This window comes from Equus asinus, chromosome 6 (genome assembly GCF_041296235.1).
Source record: "Equus asinus isolate D_3611 breed Donkey chromosome 6, EquAss-T2T_v2, whole genome shotgun sequence".
NCBI lineage: Eukaryota > Metazoa > Chordata > Mammalia > Perissodactyla > Equidae > Equus > Equus asinus.
In genome coordinates, this window is record NC_091795.1 from 69,091,316 (window position 1) to 69,111,964 (window position 20,649).

The 20,649-nt window shown below is 38.1% G+C and overlaps 1 protein-coding gene across 23 annotated transcripts in view; it reads left to right on the forward strand.

Annotated features, from left to right (window-relative positions):
* Positions 1–20,649, forward strand: part of SLC8A1 (solute carrier family 8 member A1) — a 399,887-nt gene that overhangs the window by 308,441 nt on the left and 70,797 nt on the right. For 12 of the 23 annotated variants that reach the window (XM_070512196.1, XM_070512199.1, XM_070512200.1 and 9 more), the window contains 5 exons: positions 12,402–12,508; positions 15,734–15,754; positions 16,187–16,204; positions 16,319–16,333; positions 20,212–20,280. In XM_070512196.1, the coding sequence (XP_070368297.1) occupies positions 12,402–12,508; positions 15,734–15,754; positions 16,187–16,204; positions 16,319–16,333; positions 20,212–20,280 (230 nt within the window). Of the gene's footprint in view, positions 1–12,401; positions 12,509–13,055; positions 13,160–15,733; positions 15,755–16,186; positions 16,205–16,318; positions 16,334–20,211; positions 20,281–20,649 lie in introns of all 23 variants that reach the window. The other 11 variants (XM_044772291.2, XM_070512187.1, XM_070512188.1 and 8 more) reach the window with 10 other exon arrangements.

Genomic DNA, 20,649 nt, shown 5'->3' on the forward strand with positions numbered 1-20,649 from the left:
TTGCAGAATCAAGAGAAGCTTAGCGAGGTAGCCAGAATGGCCTTCTAGGGAAACAACATTGGCAGATGATTCCTGAAAAATTTTCCAGCAAAACTAGCCAAAGGTTAGTAATGACCAAGGAGAGAATTTCTTCTTTGAAGAATCGACATATAAATTTTCCATTGGGCAGAATTCAGACAAGAACTTCGATAAACACCAATCGAAGAAGGAGAAGAGGAAGGCTACCACCGAAATTAGGAGTCTGGGGTGTGGGGCCCAAGCATGCGAAGAGTTTCGTAGAGAAAATAAACATTCACCTCTAAGAACTCAGATCCCAAGTAGCTCATCTATAGAAAAACACCAGAAGTTCATAATATTTTGTTTCATTTATCTCCCCACATAAGTTACAGATCAGTCTGTTTAGATAGGGACAGTAGAGAGAAAAAAAATGGCCCACAATCCATCCATAAAGATATAGTTAATTATATTATCATAAAGACATTTCATGGAACATCTTGTGCCATTTTAAAGGAGAGTTTTTAAAAAATTTTCTTACATCATGGGGAATGTTTAAAATATAATGTTAAGTGAAAAATCACACCACCAAATTTTATTTATACACACACACACATGCACACATACATACACGTATAATATGGTCCAAATGATGCAATCGTATGTTCTAAAAGGTAAAAGCAAACATTTAAAAATGTTGAATGGTGATCTCTAGTGGCGGGCTTATGGGTAATTTTTCTTTCTTTTTCTTCATTTCTGCGTGTGTCAAATTGTCAACAATGAACAAGTATTACTTTAATAAAGCAAGAAAAACACTTTAAGAAAAAGAACACAAGTTATCTGAAAGCAATTCATATTATTTTAGTTGTATTTCATGAAAAAGAACCCATGAAATACAAAGTTGCTAATACAAACGAGTGTCCACCCTCCCACCTTATGATGCTTCACATACACCGGGACAGAGTGTGTTCAGAATCCAGTCTAGCTTTGTCTAGGTTATCAGGGGAGGCAAAAGCCAGAGATCGACACTGAAAATCTGATTTTCAAAAACACCTGTATTATCCATTTCTGTTAACCTACCCCTTGATCTCAGTAAATGAGCCTTACTGACATACTTTACCTCAGAGTCACTCTGCAATAATAATCATCATCATAACCATCGCTTATCAAGAGCTTACTGTGTGCCAGGTCCTGTTCTGTTTTCCCATGTAATCCCCTCAACAACCTCATGATGCAGATATAAAATTATTCCCTTTTTACAGATGAGGAAACTAAGGCTTAGATTCATTCATTTGCATGAGTTACAGGCAGTTCACTCCCAAGAGTCCCAGTTCTTACGGGACACAATATTGCTCGTGGTCATAATAGAAATAGCTAATATTTATTTAGTACTTAATATGAGCCAGACTCTGTGTTGAGCCTTTTATCTGTATTATCACGATTACTGCTCACAGCAATCCGATGAGATAAATAGCATTATTATAAGGAATTCACAGAGCAGGAGCTCCAGCCTTAGAAAGAGCAAGTAATTCACACAGGTGCAGGTAGTAAATGGTGGAGCGAGAATTCTGCAACCTGAGTCCCCTTCCTAAGAAAACATTTTAGTGGGTCACTTTATGCCACCAGTGGTTTCTGTGAAAGCACTTAGAGCCATGGGCACGGAGATCTGATTAGCCTTAATAATTATGTTGTTTATGGAAATAAATTGTCAGGTAGCTTAATTGACTTCCCCGAGAGCTTTTCACATGACACCTTTAAGATAAACCTGAGCCCAACCTGCCTTTCCAACCTTAAACCCCCTGCCTGCGGAAGTAGTCAATAGATATGATTACTTATTTATTTATTCTTGTAAACCATAGGCCTCCATTGTGAAATGCAAATCTAAAATCCAAACATATTTATAGAATATATATATGAAGACATAAGGATTGATTGCTTAATCTAATGTAAAATAACAATAAAGTATTAGACATGGAACAGAAGGGTGAAATTTAAAAATCAGCATCCATTCACTAATTATTAATCTATTTTAGCTATGTTCAAGAAAATATCTGGTATCGTGACTTTTTGAGTGTTTTGTATGAATGCCTACAGAGAAGGATTGATTTGCCATTGTATATTTTGTGGCTCTGGAGAAAGGGAGGGAAGAAAGGAAAGAAAAGTGAAAGAGAATAAGAATAGAAAAACTTAAGAAAGCCTGGCTTTACTTCCTGATGTTCTGTTTTTAAAGCTGGCCTCCTTCTGACAGAGCTGCTTTCAGCATATTCTAGCTGCTGTCCTGTAACATTCTAGGAGTGAAATCTTTCCATTGTTTTCCGGGGAAACTCTACTTTGAAGAAAGAATCTTGACAAAGGAGGAAGGACCAAAGGTAGAAATAATCGCTGGAAAGAGTCTAATGACACCCCAGGAATGTTTAAAGTTTTCAAGATGAAGACGGCTTTTGAGAAGGGTGGGAAACCAACAGTTTCTTTGAAATTCAGTAGCATCAATTTCAGTTAATTCCAAATTCTTATAAAGAGCAGGGGCAAATAGAGAACTGATAAATGTTTCTAAAACTAAACCAAAGATGTTTATGTGTTCAGTTTGTAGAAAAGATTCTCAATGCCACAAAGTACTTAGCATTATCCTCAACTTTGGAGCATTTGTTAAAACAACTTTTACTAGAGAATCTGGACCTTTCCCACTCCCCTCCAGAAGTACAGTGAAGATCTCAGATCATAGATAAATATGTAGTCTAACAGGTTAAGGAATCAGTTTTAAGATGAGAATCCTCTATCATTTTGTTAAAAGTGCCTCTCAGGGAATTTGCACAAAGCCAGTATTATGAAACAATGAAAAACGTCTAGACCAAGATCTATTTTGATGTCTTTCAGCAATCTTTCTGATTGTTGATTGAATCTTTGAAAGACAATCTTTGATGTCTTTCAATCAATGCTTGATCCACTTTATTTTACACTGAACTGACAAATTGTCTCAGCATGCTCATTTAGGTAACAAACCCAAGATTCTAATTACTTTACCCTCCCGAAGACTGAAGTTTATTGACTGCAGAGGAGGGAGGCAGGGGTAAGGTATACATTTTATATATCACAAAATTATGGTCACTTTTTAATACATCCATATCATTTTCTCTTAGTAAACTTTACTCATGAGGTTTTTGCATAGCCTGCGAGAATAGCACAGAACCTGGGGGATACTAGAATTCCCAGCATATTATTTATGGGAACAATAACTCTAGGATCCCTGCAGTATCTCTTTTAAGTGGTCAACCAGCATTTCTTCTACGGACAGGAAGAGAGCTCATTGGTTTTTTTTTTTTTTGAGACTAAGGCTAACAATTTGATTGCTGGAAGGAGAGAGACCAAAAAAGAATTACATTTGTTCCTATTTTGCGTTTGAAAAAAAATGAATTGATTGCCATTCAGTTTCAAAAGTAAGCAGAGAAAAATAAGATAGGGCAAGATTGTGTTGGAAAACCCTCACTCGCTCTGTGAAACTCCCCTGGTTCCCCCGAGATTTCAGCTGTCCCTGCCCCTTGCCCTGTTTGAAGCAGTGATTTCAGTTACCACTTGATAATGCAGAGAAAGCACTGTGTGGATGACAAGGGCTCCTAGAGAATTACTTTGTTTAGCTACTTTAGCAACTCTCATCTTTGGAGTCTATTTAAATTACAGAATAGCACCATCCCTGTTTGTCAGGCTCTGCTTCACAGCAGTAGCTCCAGGAAAAGTCTGACTTCAGTCCCCTCTTGTGTATCCAGCTAATGTGGTGAGGGGGGACCTGGCAGAACCAGGCTGGGAAGCTAAACAGTAGCTCTTGTGCCCTTGGCTTCTTTGAGTTTAGGATTCTGACTTGGATACCCCATTATATGGGATGTGATCCCAAGCTACATATGGGAGTGAATTTGAGGATACTGCCCATTACTTCATCCGGTATTTTGTGACCTGACCCCCCTCCCGTCCCCCCACCACCACTATCTGCCAACTGCCAATTTTGGCCACTGGGTAAAAGGGCAATTAAGAACCACAAAGTAAACCACTGCTTTTCTACTAATAATAACAACTGTTCCTGACATTTTATAGTCCTTTGCAAAATGATTTCGCATGCATTATGTTATTTGATCTTTGCAACAACCTCTTCAGTTTTATTAATCCACAGTTGATGAATGATGTCACCCATCATTTGACCATCACAACACTGTGAACATCACACTTGCTGTGAAGTGAGTTTTATCATCCCCATTTGATAGATGATAACATTGATGTTTATAAAGATGCCAGAATTGGCCCAAATACCTCACCGAGAAAGTGCTGAGTCAAGATATGAACCCGGATATTTGAGTCCCAGTTTGGAGCTCTTGACACTTCAACAAAGGAAATGATACATTTAAGGCATGATCTAGTCTCTGTTCCGTGACCACCTTAGCATGGGACTTTGAGCAAATATTTTTACCAATAATCTAAAAACGTAAAAATATTATTAGAAATCATATGAATAGCAATCCGTTCTTATTCTATTTGGAATGTTAATTAGATGGGGGAGTTGATTTGGGTCACTTATGGAAAATGAGGAGAATATATGCCTGGGTCTTCTCTGACTGCCCCTTTGTTTCCCTAACTCCAAATCTCCAAGGGACCCAAATCGAAGGAAAAAAACTTAAAATGGGCCAGGAATTTAAACCAAGTGATACGAAGGCAACCCATAGCAAGCATATCTTTCCTTGTAGGTAGAGAAATCAATGCCAACAAGGGCACTGAATAATGCCCGAGGTGATGTGAAGAGAGCTGTTGACTTTGCAAGGGCAGCAGGCATAAGCTAAGATTATACTTTCCTTTTAAAATAAAGGCCACGAAGGAAATGGTGCTTCTGACATTTTCATACTTTATGCTTTGGGGAAAAGAAACCAGCCAAGGAAGCTGGCCTGAGGTAACAGCCACCAGAAATGCTTAGCATGTCAAAGCACAACATCAATAGCCCTTGATCCTGGAGGAGGCAGGTAGCATTCTGTGGGAAGCCTGTGGAAAGGGATGGATGGAGAGTAGTGGAGCTGATAGACACAGTGATGGCACTTAGCTTTGATGCAAATGGTTCTCACTGTCTCATGGTATGCAGCAGCCCAGTTTTCTGTTTGGCAGTACTAATAAAATTTGAAGCTCCTTACTGAAAACCCCAAAATTCTCACATTTTCTGATCCAAGAAAACAGTCTTTTCTAGACTATGATTTATCCTGAACTTTATCTTTTTAAATAACAGCTTTGTTGAGATATAATTCATATACCATAGAAATCATCCGTTTAAAATATGCAATTCAATGGGTTTTGGTATATTCCCAGAATTGTGCAACCATCGCTACAATCAATTTTAGAACATTTTCAACTCCCCAAAATGAAATCCCTTACCCATTAGCAGGCACTCCCTATTTACTCCCCAACCTCCAGCCCTAGGCAACCACTAATTTTCTGTTTCTGTGGATTTGCCTATTCTGGACTTTTCATATAAATGGAATCGTACAATATGTGGTCTTTTGTCACTGGCTTCTTTCACCTTGTTTTCAACGTTCATCCATATCGTAGTGTAGGAGAGGAAAAATAATTTTCCATCTGCCCGTCAGAGTTTGGCTGAGACCATGTAATAAAAGACAGATTAACAAGAGAAAAACAAACAGAAGTTTGTTAAAATGTTTACCTCATGTGTCCATGGGAGATATCCAGAGAAAAATGAGTCATTCTCTGAGGCAGCTTAAACGTAGGCTTAAATACCCTCTTATTAGGGAAAGGGGAGGGGGATGTAAGTCTCTTGGAGGAGAGTAAATGATTGTTAGGGAAGACGAATGGGCCCTAAGAAGAACAGATGGGAGATATGACAGATTGTGACAAAGGTTGTCTGGGTGTGGTGTGAACTTCTTGTCTCCTCTCCTGTGAGAAGAGTCAGTCTTCCTGGTTGATGAAATTCCCCAGGAGGGGATCTATGCAATTGAGATCCTTTTCAGAGATCTGTCTGTATGCAGATAGGAGGAGCTCAGAGAAAGCCTCTCCATGCATTTGCTGTTTTGCTGTTTTTCAAATGCCTGCAGCTCAAAATAATCAGTATAACAAAATGCCATATTTTGGGGTGACATATTGTGCTACTCTTCAGTAGCATGTATCAGAGTTCCATTCCTTTTTATTGCTGAATAATATTTCATTGTATGGATATACCACATTTTGTTTATCCTCTCATCAGTTGATGGACAGTTAGGTTGTTCCCACTTTTGGCCATTCTGAGTAATGTTGCTATAAACATTCATGTACAAGTTTTTGTGTGGACATATGTTTTTAAACCTCTTGGGTATATACCTAGAAGTGGAATTACTGGGTCATATGGTAACTCTTATTTTTAAACTTTTGAGAAACTGCTAGACTTTTCCAAAGCTGCTACATCATTTTACATTCTCACCAGCAGTGTAAGAGAGCTTCAATTCTACATTCTCCACAACACTTGTTATTATCTGTCTTTTTGATTATAGCTGTCCTAGTAGATGTCAATTGATATCTCATTGTGGTTTTGATTTGCATTTCCTGATTACTGATGATCTTGAGCATCTTTCCATGTACTTATTGGCCATTTGTTTACCTTTGGATAAGCATCTATTCAGATCCTTTGCCCATTTTTAAGTTGGTTTGTCTTTTTGAGTAATAGGAGTTTGTCCTGAAGCTTTTAAGATCAGGTATACTGGGGGTTACATTTCAAAGTTGCCTTGCCTGATCACATCACTGTGGTCAGAGAAGTTGCCAAATCTTTTCGCATCATCTGTGGTCAGTCCTGGGTCACTTCTTTCTTGAGTCTGAGTGTGGTGGCTTCCACGTGCAAGGTTTCCAGTTCCAAGGACATGGCGTTTCACTGACAGGTTTCAGAAGCTCTCTCAGGAGAACATGAGGCATTACTGTCTTCTGTGGCAATTGAAACCCTTAATTCTTCTACTCTCCAAATAGACCTTCTGTTGTGTAAAAACCTCTCACCAGAGTTCTCATCACTTTGTTAGAAGGAAATCACTCTGCCACCTGAATGCTAAGGGCCTTTCCTCACCTGTGCTATCGAGGTCAGAGACCAGCATTGCCTAATAGGAGAAAGCAACAACTTTAAGTTCTCTGTATAAACCAGAAAAGAACACCAGGGAAGGACAAGGCAAAATGTTTCTCCTGGGTTTCAACCTAGATTGCTAATTAAATCTAAAATTTGGTTTTGACTCCAACTTCCTCACAATTCTATCTATTCTCCATTTAAGATGTTCTTTTAAACATCAGGCCTTACATTCTGGCTCTCCATTAGCCAGTTCCTAGCTCCAGCTGCGTATTAGAATCACCTGAAAAACTTTTAAAAACTATTCATGCTGGTGCTGCACAACCGGAGTTTGATGTCGCTGATCTGGAGTGGGTCTCGCCCAGGCCTCTAGAGTTTTCAAAGCCCCACATGTGATTGTAATATGCAGACAGTCCCAAAACACAAACCAAACTATCATCAGCCTCTTAATTTATTATCCAACTTAATGAAAGAACCCATTGTCCTCTCTGGATGAGCGCCTCTCAAACTTTAACATGCATAGCTGTCATCTGGGTTCTTGTTAAAATGCAGACCTGATTTTGTGGGTGTGGGGTGGGCCCTGAGATTCTGCTGTTCTCCAGGCCCCCTGTGAGGTGGAGGCTGCTGACCGGGTTCCTCAAAGTCCTCAGAGTTGGGGAGCCTCTAATGTCCATGGCACTTTTCCTTTAATCCTAAGAGGACCTTTATCTCCTCAAGGATTTGACTTTTTAAGACAGCCATTATCAAATATAATATGTTCTGCGTTCCTTTTAAAAATAGAATTGAAATTCTGTCATTGTTCATATAGGCAGTCTTTGTTAACGTAAAAGATAAAACAATAAACCTCTATATTAATTTAAAATAATGATCCAGATCCTTTAAAGTGGTCATAAAAATACTGCACAGTTGAATGAATAAGAGAACTTGTGGGTCACATAATTGAATGATATTGGTCTTTAGAGCCAGTCACAGGAATCTCACTTTGTGACCTTGGAAGTTACTTAACTTCTCTGAGTCATTGTCTCCTCTGTAAATTCTGAGTAGTGGAAGTTACTTCTAGGGCTGTTGTGAAGATAAGTGAATTAAGAAATGCAAAGTGCCCATCAGTCCATTGACCTCTGAGTATGCCTAAAGAGAGGTTAAATCTTTTTAAAAAATAAAATAAATTCTAAAAGCCATTGCAGTATCTAAATATGTGAAATCCTCACTGAAATCTTTTGCACGAGGATTTAGAAAGGAAAATCTGTTCTCTTAATCCTCCAACTTGTCTATTTCTCACTTCACCCAACATCAAAGGCAGTCTTAGGGCAAAGAAACCACAGAAGGACAAACTGAGGGTGAAATTGGAAAAAGGGACTGTGTTACTACTTTGGCTTAATGATGAGAGACTGGAATATATTTTGAAGAGATTTTCTTTTTTAGCTCCCACTATTAAAGCCAGCTCTGTCTTTCCTTTTCGTTGTCTGCCTGAGTCACCACCTGATATAAGAACTCCTTGTTAGAATGCGCTTGGGTCTTTTGAGACCAGTCAGATGAGAGATACTGAGAAGTATAGATGTTGGCTTAGTATCATCAAAGGAAAGACACTGCAAAAATCAGAAGGAATGACCTATATTTTTCCACTAAATAAATTGATCTTTCTTACCCAAAGCCTTTTTTTTTCTAGAAATTGAACCAAAATGTATTTTCATTAAAATTTTGGCCATATTGAAAAGTTACTTACTGTTATCATAAGATTTGTAACTGCTTTGCTCATTTCCAGAAAACGTAATTTTATAGTACACTGTTCAGCTTTAGAGAGATGTAAAAAAAACAAATGAGGAGTTTTCCTTACGTTCTTCATAATAATTATGGTAGTTGAAAATTGCAAGACATCAGTTGTTCTATTTGTTCCTTATCAGTGCAGTAGCAGTGCAAGAGTTGTCACTGGATGAAAGACTGTGTCTACCCCACTGTTCCAGTCTTGTTTTTGGTTAACCTGTCCATTTAAAGAAATAACAACAGCTATTTGATTGCTTCCCACCGGTAAATAGAACAAAAGAACCACTAACATGAATCTGTGTTCTCAGGGAGTGGGAGTCCTTGGGACAGAGCAAAAGCCCTGTGAATATGGGATTGGTGTGGCAATGGGGGCACACTGGAGCACCTTTAAGGTCCCTTGAGTCCTTGGGATTATATTTCCACTGCAGAACTGCGAGGAACAGAGGTATCCTTCTGCAGATTATTAGGCTAGTGTAACTGGAGTCTTCACCAAATCAACCTCATCTCGTGTAACAGAAGAAGAAGTGGTGGAAGAAGTGGTGACAGTCCCTTTGTGCTTTAGGCTTTGCCAAGTAAGCAAAATACATCCCAAGGATATGTTCCTTTAAAAATTAGATGGGTTAATTTCACCTTCGCTACCTCTGCCAGGGGTAGAAATAGTTCTGTTCCGAAGCAAAAGGTGAATATTGCCACTGCCTTCTGATTTTTGCCTCTCTTGATTCAGACAGGCTAATTCATAAGGATTGACTTCATCCTGCCTCTTTAAATTGATTGAAATGTCTTTTAATAACCAAATTTTCTATTAATAGCTTTGCTGGGCAAGAGGAGCAAAATCATTGTATGACTGAATAGCTCCTCCTGTCAGGGGCACTATTGATTGTATTATCAATGATTTTGAAATAATACGCCATTATGCAAATCCCATCTATTTTAGGTGTCTTTGCCAGGCACTTCCTGTTTGTTTTCTCTTCATCTTTGATTTTCCAGTGTCACAATGATCAAAGAATGAAATGTTTTCTAAGGATTATGATCCTAGTTAATAGTGATACTGTAATGATAAATTTTAAGTGCTTATTTTATTATACAAACTGTTTGTGTGGGGCCCTATACTTCTGACACTCATCAGCTGCTCCAAGTATAGAGAATAAAGCTGTTGCAGCAATAAAGGATTAAGTTCATCAAGGATAAGAAAGAAGATGTTATTTGATTGCTTCTATTTATTTGTAAATAAGTGGTCATGCTCCCCTTTGGGAATGAAACTGGTAGCCTTTCCTCAACAAACGCTCACCTTATTAGCAAGGCTACTCCAACCATCTTCACTGTGCTTTCTCTATTTCTGCAATCTAATAAAATCCTTGATGAGATGCAGGATGGGTTGGGAGTGCAAGATGGAGAAAGATAAAGTCAAATGTTTCTAAGTAACATAAGCAAGAGCATTGCAACGTAACATCCAGTTTAACGTACCTTACCATGAAGTGCCTTGATAATGCATGTTGGGTAATCAGGTCCAGAAGATGGTAGCGTGGCCCTTCTAATGCCTGTCAACACTTTCCCATACTTGGTCTTATGATGCTGAATGCTTTAGTGTAGATGTACAGCTATAGTTTATGATTACAAAGCAGTAAGATGGAAATTAATACCTCAAAGGCCGAAGTTTGATGACCAAGAGGATAGACGTTTGGCAGGTTTTTGTAGAGTAAATCTAATCTCACTTATAACATCGAATTCATGCCTGAAATAAAAAGCACATGTATTATCATTTCTTACGTCTCCTTGTGCTTTCTCTAATATTTTGTGTTTTTTGGATATTAAGGGATGATCAGATATTCTGGCTTAGTCAGGGCAGGATGATTTTTTTAATATATGCTAAGTAAATAGGTGAATTCCAGAAAATAGTTCTAGAAGTTAGACAAGAACCATTCACTGTATACGTGTAGTTGAACTTTGCCACACTGTTGGTAGTTTTGTAAATATCTACTCTAGGAAAAAGATTATTGTTTTAGTCATTTACAGCTCTCATCCAGCCTCAGTATTTCAGTCTTTGAGGACAGAGCTGAGATAGAAAAGGCATTGTCAATAGCTCCAACTCCCTAGTAATGAGAAATTGGGTTGTGAGCATCATGCAAGGATGTTCTTTAGCTGAGGAGCAGAAAGTAGGTTGTGGGGCTACAAAGGACCAGAAGCCATCATCTGATCTTGCTTCTACAATGCTAACCCAAGAAAGCAAGACTAAAGCATTTAGCATTAGGGGATGGAAAATTCAGAGAATTAAAAACAACTTCTTTCTTTATTCTCCTTCAAACTATGAAATAAAACTGATGTTCTTTGGCATGCAGAGGTCTAAATGAAACTTGATGAATTCGATCAATAAGTTTTTAAAAAACAGATTATAAACTAGTTTCCTTCCAGAAGAACTAGAAAATTCCACCAAAACTAAATAAGGTCCATGACATTATAACTGTGTGTCTATATAAACTCATTGTTTCAAAAACAAGTCGGAAATGTTCTTGGCCAATGTTACTGAAAAAAAAATTTTCAAGGACAGACAAATGTTTAGGAGGCTCTAAGTTGTAATACATGAAGTGATTAAGCCCTTATTAATTAGAAGGCAACATTAGATTTATTTTCAGAGTCATCAAGGCTTCTGGGAAGTTGAGATTTTCATAATATTTGCATTTGTCCTACCTGCCTGTCAGTTACTCACAACCGGAGGACCAAGGCAAGAGGTGCTAAGGATGGATTACAGGAAAAATTCTTAATAAAATGCCTTGGTGTATGAGTGGAGTTTAAAAGTAGTGTAAATGGTATATTTTGTCAAAGTTAAAACTCGGCTTTGGGAGAGATGAAAATAACTATAACATCGTGACTCTCCACTCCCCACCTTTCAAAACAGCTCTTGGGAGCTTTCAGCTTCCATCTTTAGAAAGACAAGCAAAACATGAGTGACTTCCCCTTGTGCTCTAGGTAGAAAATCTGACTAACATGAATGAGAGTCTAATTCTAGGATATTGGTTGGGCTAAGATAAAAGACTTCTATTTTGTGATTCTCTTGCACATTTATTATTTTAGTAAAATTTTGTGATAAAAATATCATGTTTGGAAATACAATAAAGCAGAATGAAGGCCAAAAAAAATGACCCACAAACCTATTTATCGAGGTAACCTCTATTAATGTTTTGATGTCATTTACTGATTTGTTCTAAAGGAATGAATTCCAAGGCACAGCTCAGACAATCCTACGGTTAAGGCACTTACTAAATAAATATATATTTCTGTTATTATTGTGATCTATGTTTTTCTGCTTTTCCTTCTCATCATGATGATAAACGTATTAGTACTGAGTGCTGTGTTTTGCCTAAAATAATTCTGTGGCCCTGGGAAGGGGAGTTATGCATTGGGTGACCTCTCCAATCTTTCAGACCTATCCCACACCCATTCTGGAAGAAGATGCTCATGGTACAGAAGTTTCTCAGTTGCCGTTTGTCTGGAAGTGCAGCTCATTAACCTTGCTTTCCTCTTCTCTATGTTCCTTCTCTTTTCTTTCCGCTTCCCCTTGTTCGTCAATTTCTATTCTTCTCTGTTTCAGCAAAACAATATCAGTCAAGGTAATTGATGATGAGGAGTATGAGAAAAACAAGACCTTCTTCCTTGAGATTGGAGAGCCCTGCCTGGTGGAGATGAGTGAGAAGAAAGGTGGGGGAGCTGCTCCAGGGCTGAGCCCAACAGCTTCTGCTGGCCTGCGCCACCCCTGGATGCCTGCACTCTTCAGAACATGACTTACAGCACACACATCCCTCCACCTATGTAACAGGGCATAAATCTCACCCGGGGTCACAGTGGGCCCGGTCTGTACTTCCATCAGCCAATTTTGGCCACTCTGCACATTATAGGTCTGAGATATTAATTTTCAGTGCAGTCCATCAAGCCTCTGTATCTGGGAAAGTTGGTGCTGATGCTTGCTTCGCCAAAATGAAGCCGACTTTCTGATCTCTCTTCCTAATATGATTTACCTCCTGACTGCTCATTGAAGCAGGAAGAATTTGTGCAAGTGATAAATTAGCAAAGAAAACTTAAAGAGGGGCAGCTAAGAGTGCCCAAGATGCCCTTTTACATACTTTGGGAGGTCCATGTGTTTCCAGTTCTCCTTCCATAACATCACAGTAACATTCAGCTTGGTGAACACCTAGCATGAGCGTGTGACTCCAACCATTTGTTTTGCCTTTGTCTTGTGTTCCCACAGGAAGATCATTACCATTAGAATATTTGACCGTGAGGAATATGAGAAAGAGTGCAGTTTCTCCCTTGTGCTTGAGGAACCAAAATGGATAAGAAGAGGAATGAAAGGTGTGAGAGTATACAAAGACATACCAGCGAGAAATTGTACTCTTCTCTCTCTGTGTCTCCCTACTCTCACACTTAACTCTCTCCTCTTCCTCGGCTTCCAAGTACTTTACTTCCGTTTCCTTTGGAGCTTTAGCAGTTTCATTCCCCTTCCCTAATTCACAAGTGCACCGAGCCCTGCGCGTTTTCTTCGGGAAATGTCAACTAACCTTGATGGAAACCAGATTTATTAAATACTGGAAGAGATTTCTGTAATTCAGAAGTGATGACATAAAAGAATGATTTATGTGTTTACTTTTCCCCTACTCCAGGATCATTCTAATATTTGGTTCCAACTATTGTCACCCCTAATATGTTAGTGATAAAGACTACTTAATACCTATGAGTCATGGTAGGTGAGTCTAATGGCAGCTAATAGGAAATTTCAGAAGAATTCAATAATTAGGCTTCTTTAGAGAACCCAGTTTTCAAAAAAGATAAAATTAATAAGAACAAAGATCCTTAAAGAGTAAGTGTTATCGATATTCTAGTCTTCATTTTGGCATAATATTTTTCATATCATCAAATATGACGTTTAAAAGGGACCATATGTATGAAACCAGTCATATCAGTTTTCTGTAGCAGGAAAGATATGGTCCTTCAATAAGAATTTAGACTTTGCTTAAGACCTATGCAGCCTTATGCTCCAAAATCTTTTGATCCTTCTAGAACTGACACATCTCTAACAGATACAGTAAAAGGAAAAAATAAACAGCAGTAGCCTGATAAGTAGTTCTTTTTGCTTCATGTGTACTTACGTTTTTAGAAAATATTTGAACAAAGAAGCCCATTTCCTTGCTTTCTTTAATTTTGTATCTATTTTATGTGGCCTATATTTGATAAGGAAGGATAGGAATTTTATATCAGCTTGAAAAATAATTTTTTATTCTGAATTATTACAAGGGTTTCCTATATTTATCCTCTAATAGTAGCCATTTTAAAAGGAATCCTATTCATTTAATTACATATGTAAAATGAGCATACTACATATTAATAGCTATTAACTGTATATAAACAATTGATGAGAGCAGTCTAGGAGATAACTAGATTGACCATTTTGCAAGAAGTTTATACTTTTACACATAAGGAAAAAAATCAGATATATAGGACTAATTCCTCTACGGACCCAACATTTCGGGGAAGTTAATCCCACATTTGTAAGAACTCACTGGGCTCAAAGTCCATCAGAAAAATTAAAAAGTATATGTCCCTGATTTAATCATGTTCAAAATGGTAACAGGAGCCTTTGGAATGATGGAGAAAGGAGCACTGAGGACCCATTTCAGTGCATCCTATTTAATATGCTCCATAGGCAGTAGGTGGAAGGAAAAGACACTTCGAAAATTGTACTGATTTCTTGTAAAGATGGGATCAAAAATGCCTCATTAACATACAGGAAAAAATACTTACTTCTAAATGTATTCTTCCAAAGAACTGTCTTTTATCTAAAGGAAGAGCATCTTGGATACAGCTCTTTCAATTGTCTTTTTAGTAAAATATGCCCTCATGTAAAAGCAAATTAAAATTCTTTGATAGCACTATCCGGTTTCACACCCGCCAAGTGGATTGTTGTCACTATAAATAAAATTACTGACTTGTTTTAGAAAGTATCGTATAATGCCACTACCATTCGAGGGAAAACTTGGGCCTGAAAAAGTAATTGTAAAATTCCCATCTACAACTACAGAAGTAATTTGTTTAATACGTTTAGCCAGGTAGTTTTCACCAAAATAAAGTGTCACAGTGTAGTCTAGGTTTAAAGTACATAAACTGAAAGACAAATTATGTATGTCCCCCCTACCGCCCCGCCTTGTCAGTTTCCATGGAATTATGTGTCTACAAGAAGCATTCAGTGTGTCCAATTGTAATGTGCAGAAGTCATAGATAAGGACGCACAAAGAAGCGCTAATTCCTGGAACTCAAGTTTTGAGCATTTAAACAACATAAGCATTTCTGGATGGCCAAAATATCATGCAAATAGAACCTCCAGAGAGAGGGCTGTACCTTGGGCCAAAATCTCCTTCCAGGCAGGGCGGCCAAAATGGAATTTCCCAAGATGTTTAAACTGTTTTCATTGACTAAAGGGTACAATATCTGAGATACTGAATGATTTAAGACTTCCATATGTTAAATTAACTAACTCCCAGGCAATATTTAATGAGGGAGACTCACTCAAATAAAATTTAGGATTAACTTCATAAAATGTTTCTACTATATTTGGAAAACTAGATATATACACTGTGTACAAACATATAGTAGAAATGTCTTATTAAATGTCCAAAATAATATACAAAGTGAATTGTGTGTATATATATATATATATAATCAATCACACACGTTTACAGAAATTAGTGTTGGAATTGTTTATTTGGAAATATTCCCAAAGCCACATTTTCTTAGGGTGCACCAACTTTTTAGCAGTGGCTCCCTACCACTGTAATCAGATCTGCCTGGATTTCTTTCTGCTGATATTCCTCTTACTTTCATTATTCATCTGGTCTCTTATTCTGTGTTTGTCTTTGTCTGTTTCCTTCACAGCCCTGTTATTGAATGAGCTTGGTAAGCATTTCATTTCTTGCATTTCCTTTCCATTGTTCTAGGTTATTTTCCATTTCTGTCAGGTGGTACAGTAGCTTTCTGACTTTTAGTTCTATTGATTTACTAGCAAGATTGTTGTTTAGGGCCATTGGCCTCATTTTATTAAGGTCAGATGGTTTATATTCCATTTTTAGCTTAGTATAACCTTTTAAAAAATCAGTGATTTTTGAGGTATGCGCAAGAACTAAATTTGTGCACTAAATCCCATAATCTTAAAAGAATGATTCGTGATTAAATCATGAACAGATGTTTTCAGATTTTTCTTAATTGTAAATATAATTTGGCAAGTTTTTGTACCTTGGATGGGCTGTCAGGCAGTCTAATGTCACTGGTATTTGTTATTTAGAGTCTAAGTTAAATAAATTGTAACATCTTGTGTTTTTTCTTTTTTAGGTGGCTTCACAATAACAGGTAGGAATTTTTAAAGTCTAATGACATCAAATTTTATTTTTTACTGTCTGTTCTCACCATATGTTGTTTATATTTTTAAAAATCATTTCTCATTTTTATTTGCTTTTAATGAAGGAAAATACTTGTATGGTAAGACAATTTTTTTTAATGTTCCTCATTTTCCCCCTACAATGATTTGGTTTAAAACTCAAACCAAAACCCCATCTTATGTAACCTGTGTTAACATTTAGCTGTGGCACATGGTGTGCTCTTGCTAATTTTACACGTTTAACATTTTACCCATTAACAATGTGCGTGCGTTGTGTTTATTTATAAGCAAGTTTTTATGGAGAACTTGTAATTATTAACATTTTGACACTGGTCAATTTACAAACGTTCACATAGCAGTGATGATGTGGAATGCACTCTGCTCGATGTTCCCGAGAGTATCAGAATAAGTAAGACAATGCTGACCTCAAGGAAACATAGGAGTTGACATCCCAGAGTGCTCCGCGGCCCAACCTCAGGATCCTGATAATACATAAGGCCCTGCTGGGATAGGACAGAAGCAGTCCCCTCATTTCCCCACTTCTGTCTGAGCCCCTCTTTGGGGACTTAAGTTTCAGCATTCTTAACATGCTAATGAGTAATATTTCTGCCACTTGAAGTACATTACAAAGTGCTCTATAAAAACTCAAAATGCCAATCAAAAAGTTTCAAACCCTTAAATTCAGAATGGTACCCCAGCCTGTGTCAATTGCCTTATTCAGCGCAACTCTAAAGCTATTTACAGAAGGAAGATATTTCCTTACAGCATCCTCTCTTTTGACCCTAAATATTTTCTCACCCTTTCAGAATGATCTATGCAGATTTTGAGAGGGAGATAAATATCAAATGGTAGATCTGATTTGTCTGAAGCTGCAAGTCGAAGGTACCTGTGAAGGCCATCCTGATGGCCATGGCATTTTCTAATATATTGTGCAGATATCAATATTCTAAATATTTTTTTCTGAAATCAGATAGCAGAACAAAAATTACAAAGGAAATATTTCCCCAAATTCTAATTTTGAAAATGCTATGGTGGGAGTTGGGGTTAATTTCAGCCACTGTTAGCGTAAACTCATGATCAAGTAATTCCAATAGGATTCTGTCCAAAGTGGAGCTTTCGGTGTGTCAGCAATTTCACATGGGCTGTTGTCCTCCACTGCTTCTCTCCAGACACAGCCTTTAATGACAAAATGATTCGGGGACTCTCAGAGACATAGAAATTGAAAAGGATGAAACTGTGAAGCAGGACACATCCTCATAGAGGATTTCTTAAATCTGATTCATCTGAAGCTCCCAGATCTAGTTTCCCCAATTCTGCACTGCCTGAGATGCTGTTTTTGAATCCAAGCGCAGAAATTTACATGTACTTTTAAAACTTTTATCTTCTTTTTCTCATCTCATCATTTTAACTCATCGAAGTCTTCTTGGAAATATTCTGATTCTATCACCCATAAGTTCGTTATCCTTGTGAGACTGGAGGAAGGTAGAAATTTGGCACGCCAGTCTTCATGGCTTCCTTGAAGTAGTTTTAAGAAAAAGTCAAGCATTGTAGAAAGAGTATAGTATCTAGCAGCACATTCAGCCTTATGCAGACTGATAATGAGATCTTTACTAAAAATCTTTGGCTGTAGAATGCCACGTTAAACTGTGTTGATGTGTTTGGATATCTGCATATTTTCTTTATCATTGAATACGTCAGAATTTTGCTTTTAGGGCCTTCCTTCCATATCATATGAAGCATCTTCCTTTTCAGTATCTATGTAATGAGATCCTAGTTTTCGTTTCTCAGGAATTGTTCATTTAAGTTCTAGAATATCTGTCCAGTCATGTCCAATGTTTCCTGCCTTGGACACATCTTGCATCCAAGAGGAAAGACCCACTTTTTCCAAAGGTTTCTATCATTTCATGTATTTCATTAAGTTATAGAATTTATGGCAGAAACTTTAATCTGAAATAACAGTTTTTCTATTGATACCGTTTCTTCCCAAGACTTGAAATGGATGCAGTTAGAACAAGAGAATTTTCCAAAACTCTCTGGAAATCTCTACGTTGGCCTGCTCCTCTCACTTTACGTGACCTTCTTCTCCTAAACCAGGCCAGAAAGTCTAAGATCCACTCTCTGTAGATGCCCCTGGGGCAAGTTCTAAAACTTAGGTTTACCCGGTGAAAAGCAGCTGTAAACCCTAAAGAGCTGTTCTTTGAAGTCGATTTGAGGCTTTGAAGTCAAGGCTTTGAGATACAGGGGCAGCAGAGAGAATTAATCTAGCCTTGGACTTTGCCTGCAGCTTTTATGTGGTGCAGCTGAGTGTGAAAATCTAAATATATGGAAATTGAAAAAGTCACTTGGCCCACAGCCCGATACCTATATTTGCGAGATATCATTAGTGGTGGACAGTACGTGCTGGAGGTGCTTTTGGAATTTGCAAATCTTTACCTGTTGTTCCTAGTCCTTGCCTCACTGAAAAGCCCTTGTTTGGGCCTATGATCTCATTCCCCCTTCACCCGTGAGGCACATAACATTAATAGCCCCCATACATTATAGCCCGTTAATGAGAGTTTATAAAGCATTTCTTATTCATTTTATGATTTAATCCTCAACTTTATGGAATAAGATGATATTGTTCTCACTATAGGAGAGGAAATGAAGGCTCAAGGAGATTGATCAATCTACCGCAAATCACCCATCCAGGACTCAGAACCTGGATTCTGACTTCAAGTCCAAGGCCATGTGATGACTGTTCTAACCTCGGCACTTTTTTTGCTGCCTCCCAACCCCCTTCATTCCCACCTGCCTCTTAACGTCTTCTCAATCCGAAGCCCAGTTGTGTCTCATAAATGCCATCAGTATGAATTCCAGTCAAATGAAAACTGGAGGGACTCCAAAAGGGGGAAGCAAGACCATATTAATTTGGATTTTTTTTTAAAAAAGTAAGAATTCTGGCTCAATGTGGAAAAGAGAGGAATTTCCCAAACAGGAAATACTTTTAATTAATTGAAAGTATATAACCGTCAATATACCTCTTTAAAAGTTACTGTTCCAATCATATTATGCTTATCACGTAATAGTTTTAATAAAGCACATGGTTTTTTTAAGGAAGGCAAACTATGGAAATTCTGACAATTAAGAACACTTTACTCACACCAGTGCATAGGTTAGAGGAAGAAATCCCCTTCAAGTTCCGTTTTCTTTCACAGTTGAGAAAAATTGAGTCTCAGAGAAGAGAAATGCCTTACCCGAGTTTAGATGGCAAGCATATGGCAGAGCTGGCACTGAGTCCCAGTCTCGTGATTCCCAGGTCAGTTCTGGGTAGCTCTTGGTAGAAGCCAACAGTGGGTGGATCTGGCAGTCAATTGAACCAGTAATTTACTGAAAACCCTAGGCCTAGGTAATCCAAATAGTTGCTGTGAGCATGACGTACCTTTGCAAAGCCTGCCAGTGTATGCAACATTCTCCCATTCAGACTGCCCGGGTAATAAATAAGGATGTTCCCAGATGTTATGGTACTGACCCTCAAACAAACCTGTGATGGGGACAGAAAGGTACTATCATCCTCATTTTACATATGGGAAAACTTGGGAAAGGGCCTGCTCAAGGCTATGTTGTTGGTATCAATAGGCTTCAGAACCAGGCTACGTGTCATTACATCAAGTGCTTTCCATTGTTTCATGATGCCTCTGGAAGCAGTAATTTGAAGGCCTTGGATATTCCATTTCAGACACCTGCAAGAATCTGGCTATACCCCCTACTGTGGAGTGTGTGGTTCATTCACATTATCTGGTTTGGCTAGTAGAAGACTTGCCCCTTTTACCTGCTCACTTCTGCGACCTACATAGGAGTGACCTATGACCACTCAGTCTCCAAACTAACATTGCTTGTGATATGTGCATCTGGGTGTGATGTTTCATTTACTAATTCCACAAAACTCTTCTACAAACCAGTGCAATCCATTCTGCTGATTTTCTGCCTGTCCTCTTGCTAGGCCAACCTGTCTTCAGGAAAGTTCATGCTAGAGAACATCCGATTCCCTCTACTGTAATCACCATTGCAGGTACTCATTTCATCATGGTCCTTGAAAGTCACAGTTTAATTAACTTGAAATTAACTGCCTTCAAGTGTTCTTTAGGTCTTTAGACATTAAGGTGACACAGTTTAGCCCCTCTCTCCTCTAAAACATTGCTGAATAATGCAGTGGTTTCTCTGCAGCTGGGAGTATGGTGGATGAGCAGCAAAACACAACCACGTCAGCGCAGGACAGGAGGCGTGGTAGAGAGAGCTGCAGGGACCTACCGAGAAGATTGATCCCAATGGCTTCTCCCTCTTAAGTTCAATATATTGCAGATTTCTTGCCAATATCACTTCTCAAAATATGTCTTTCATTCCAAGTCTAATGAAGTTTCTTTAAAAGCAAGCTGTATTT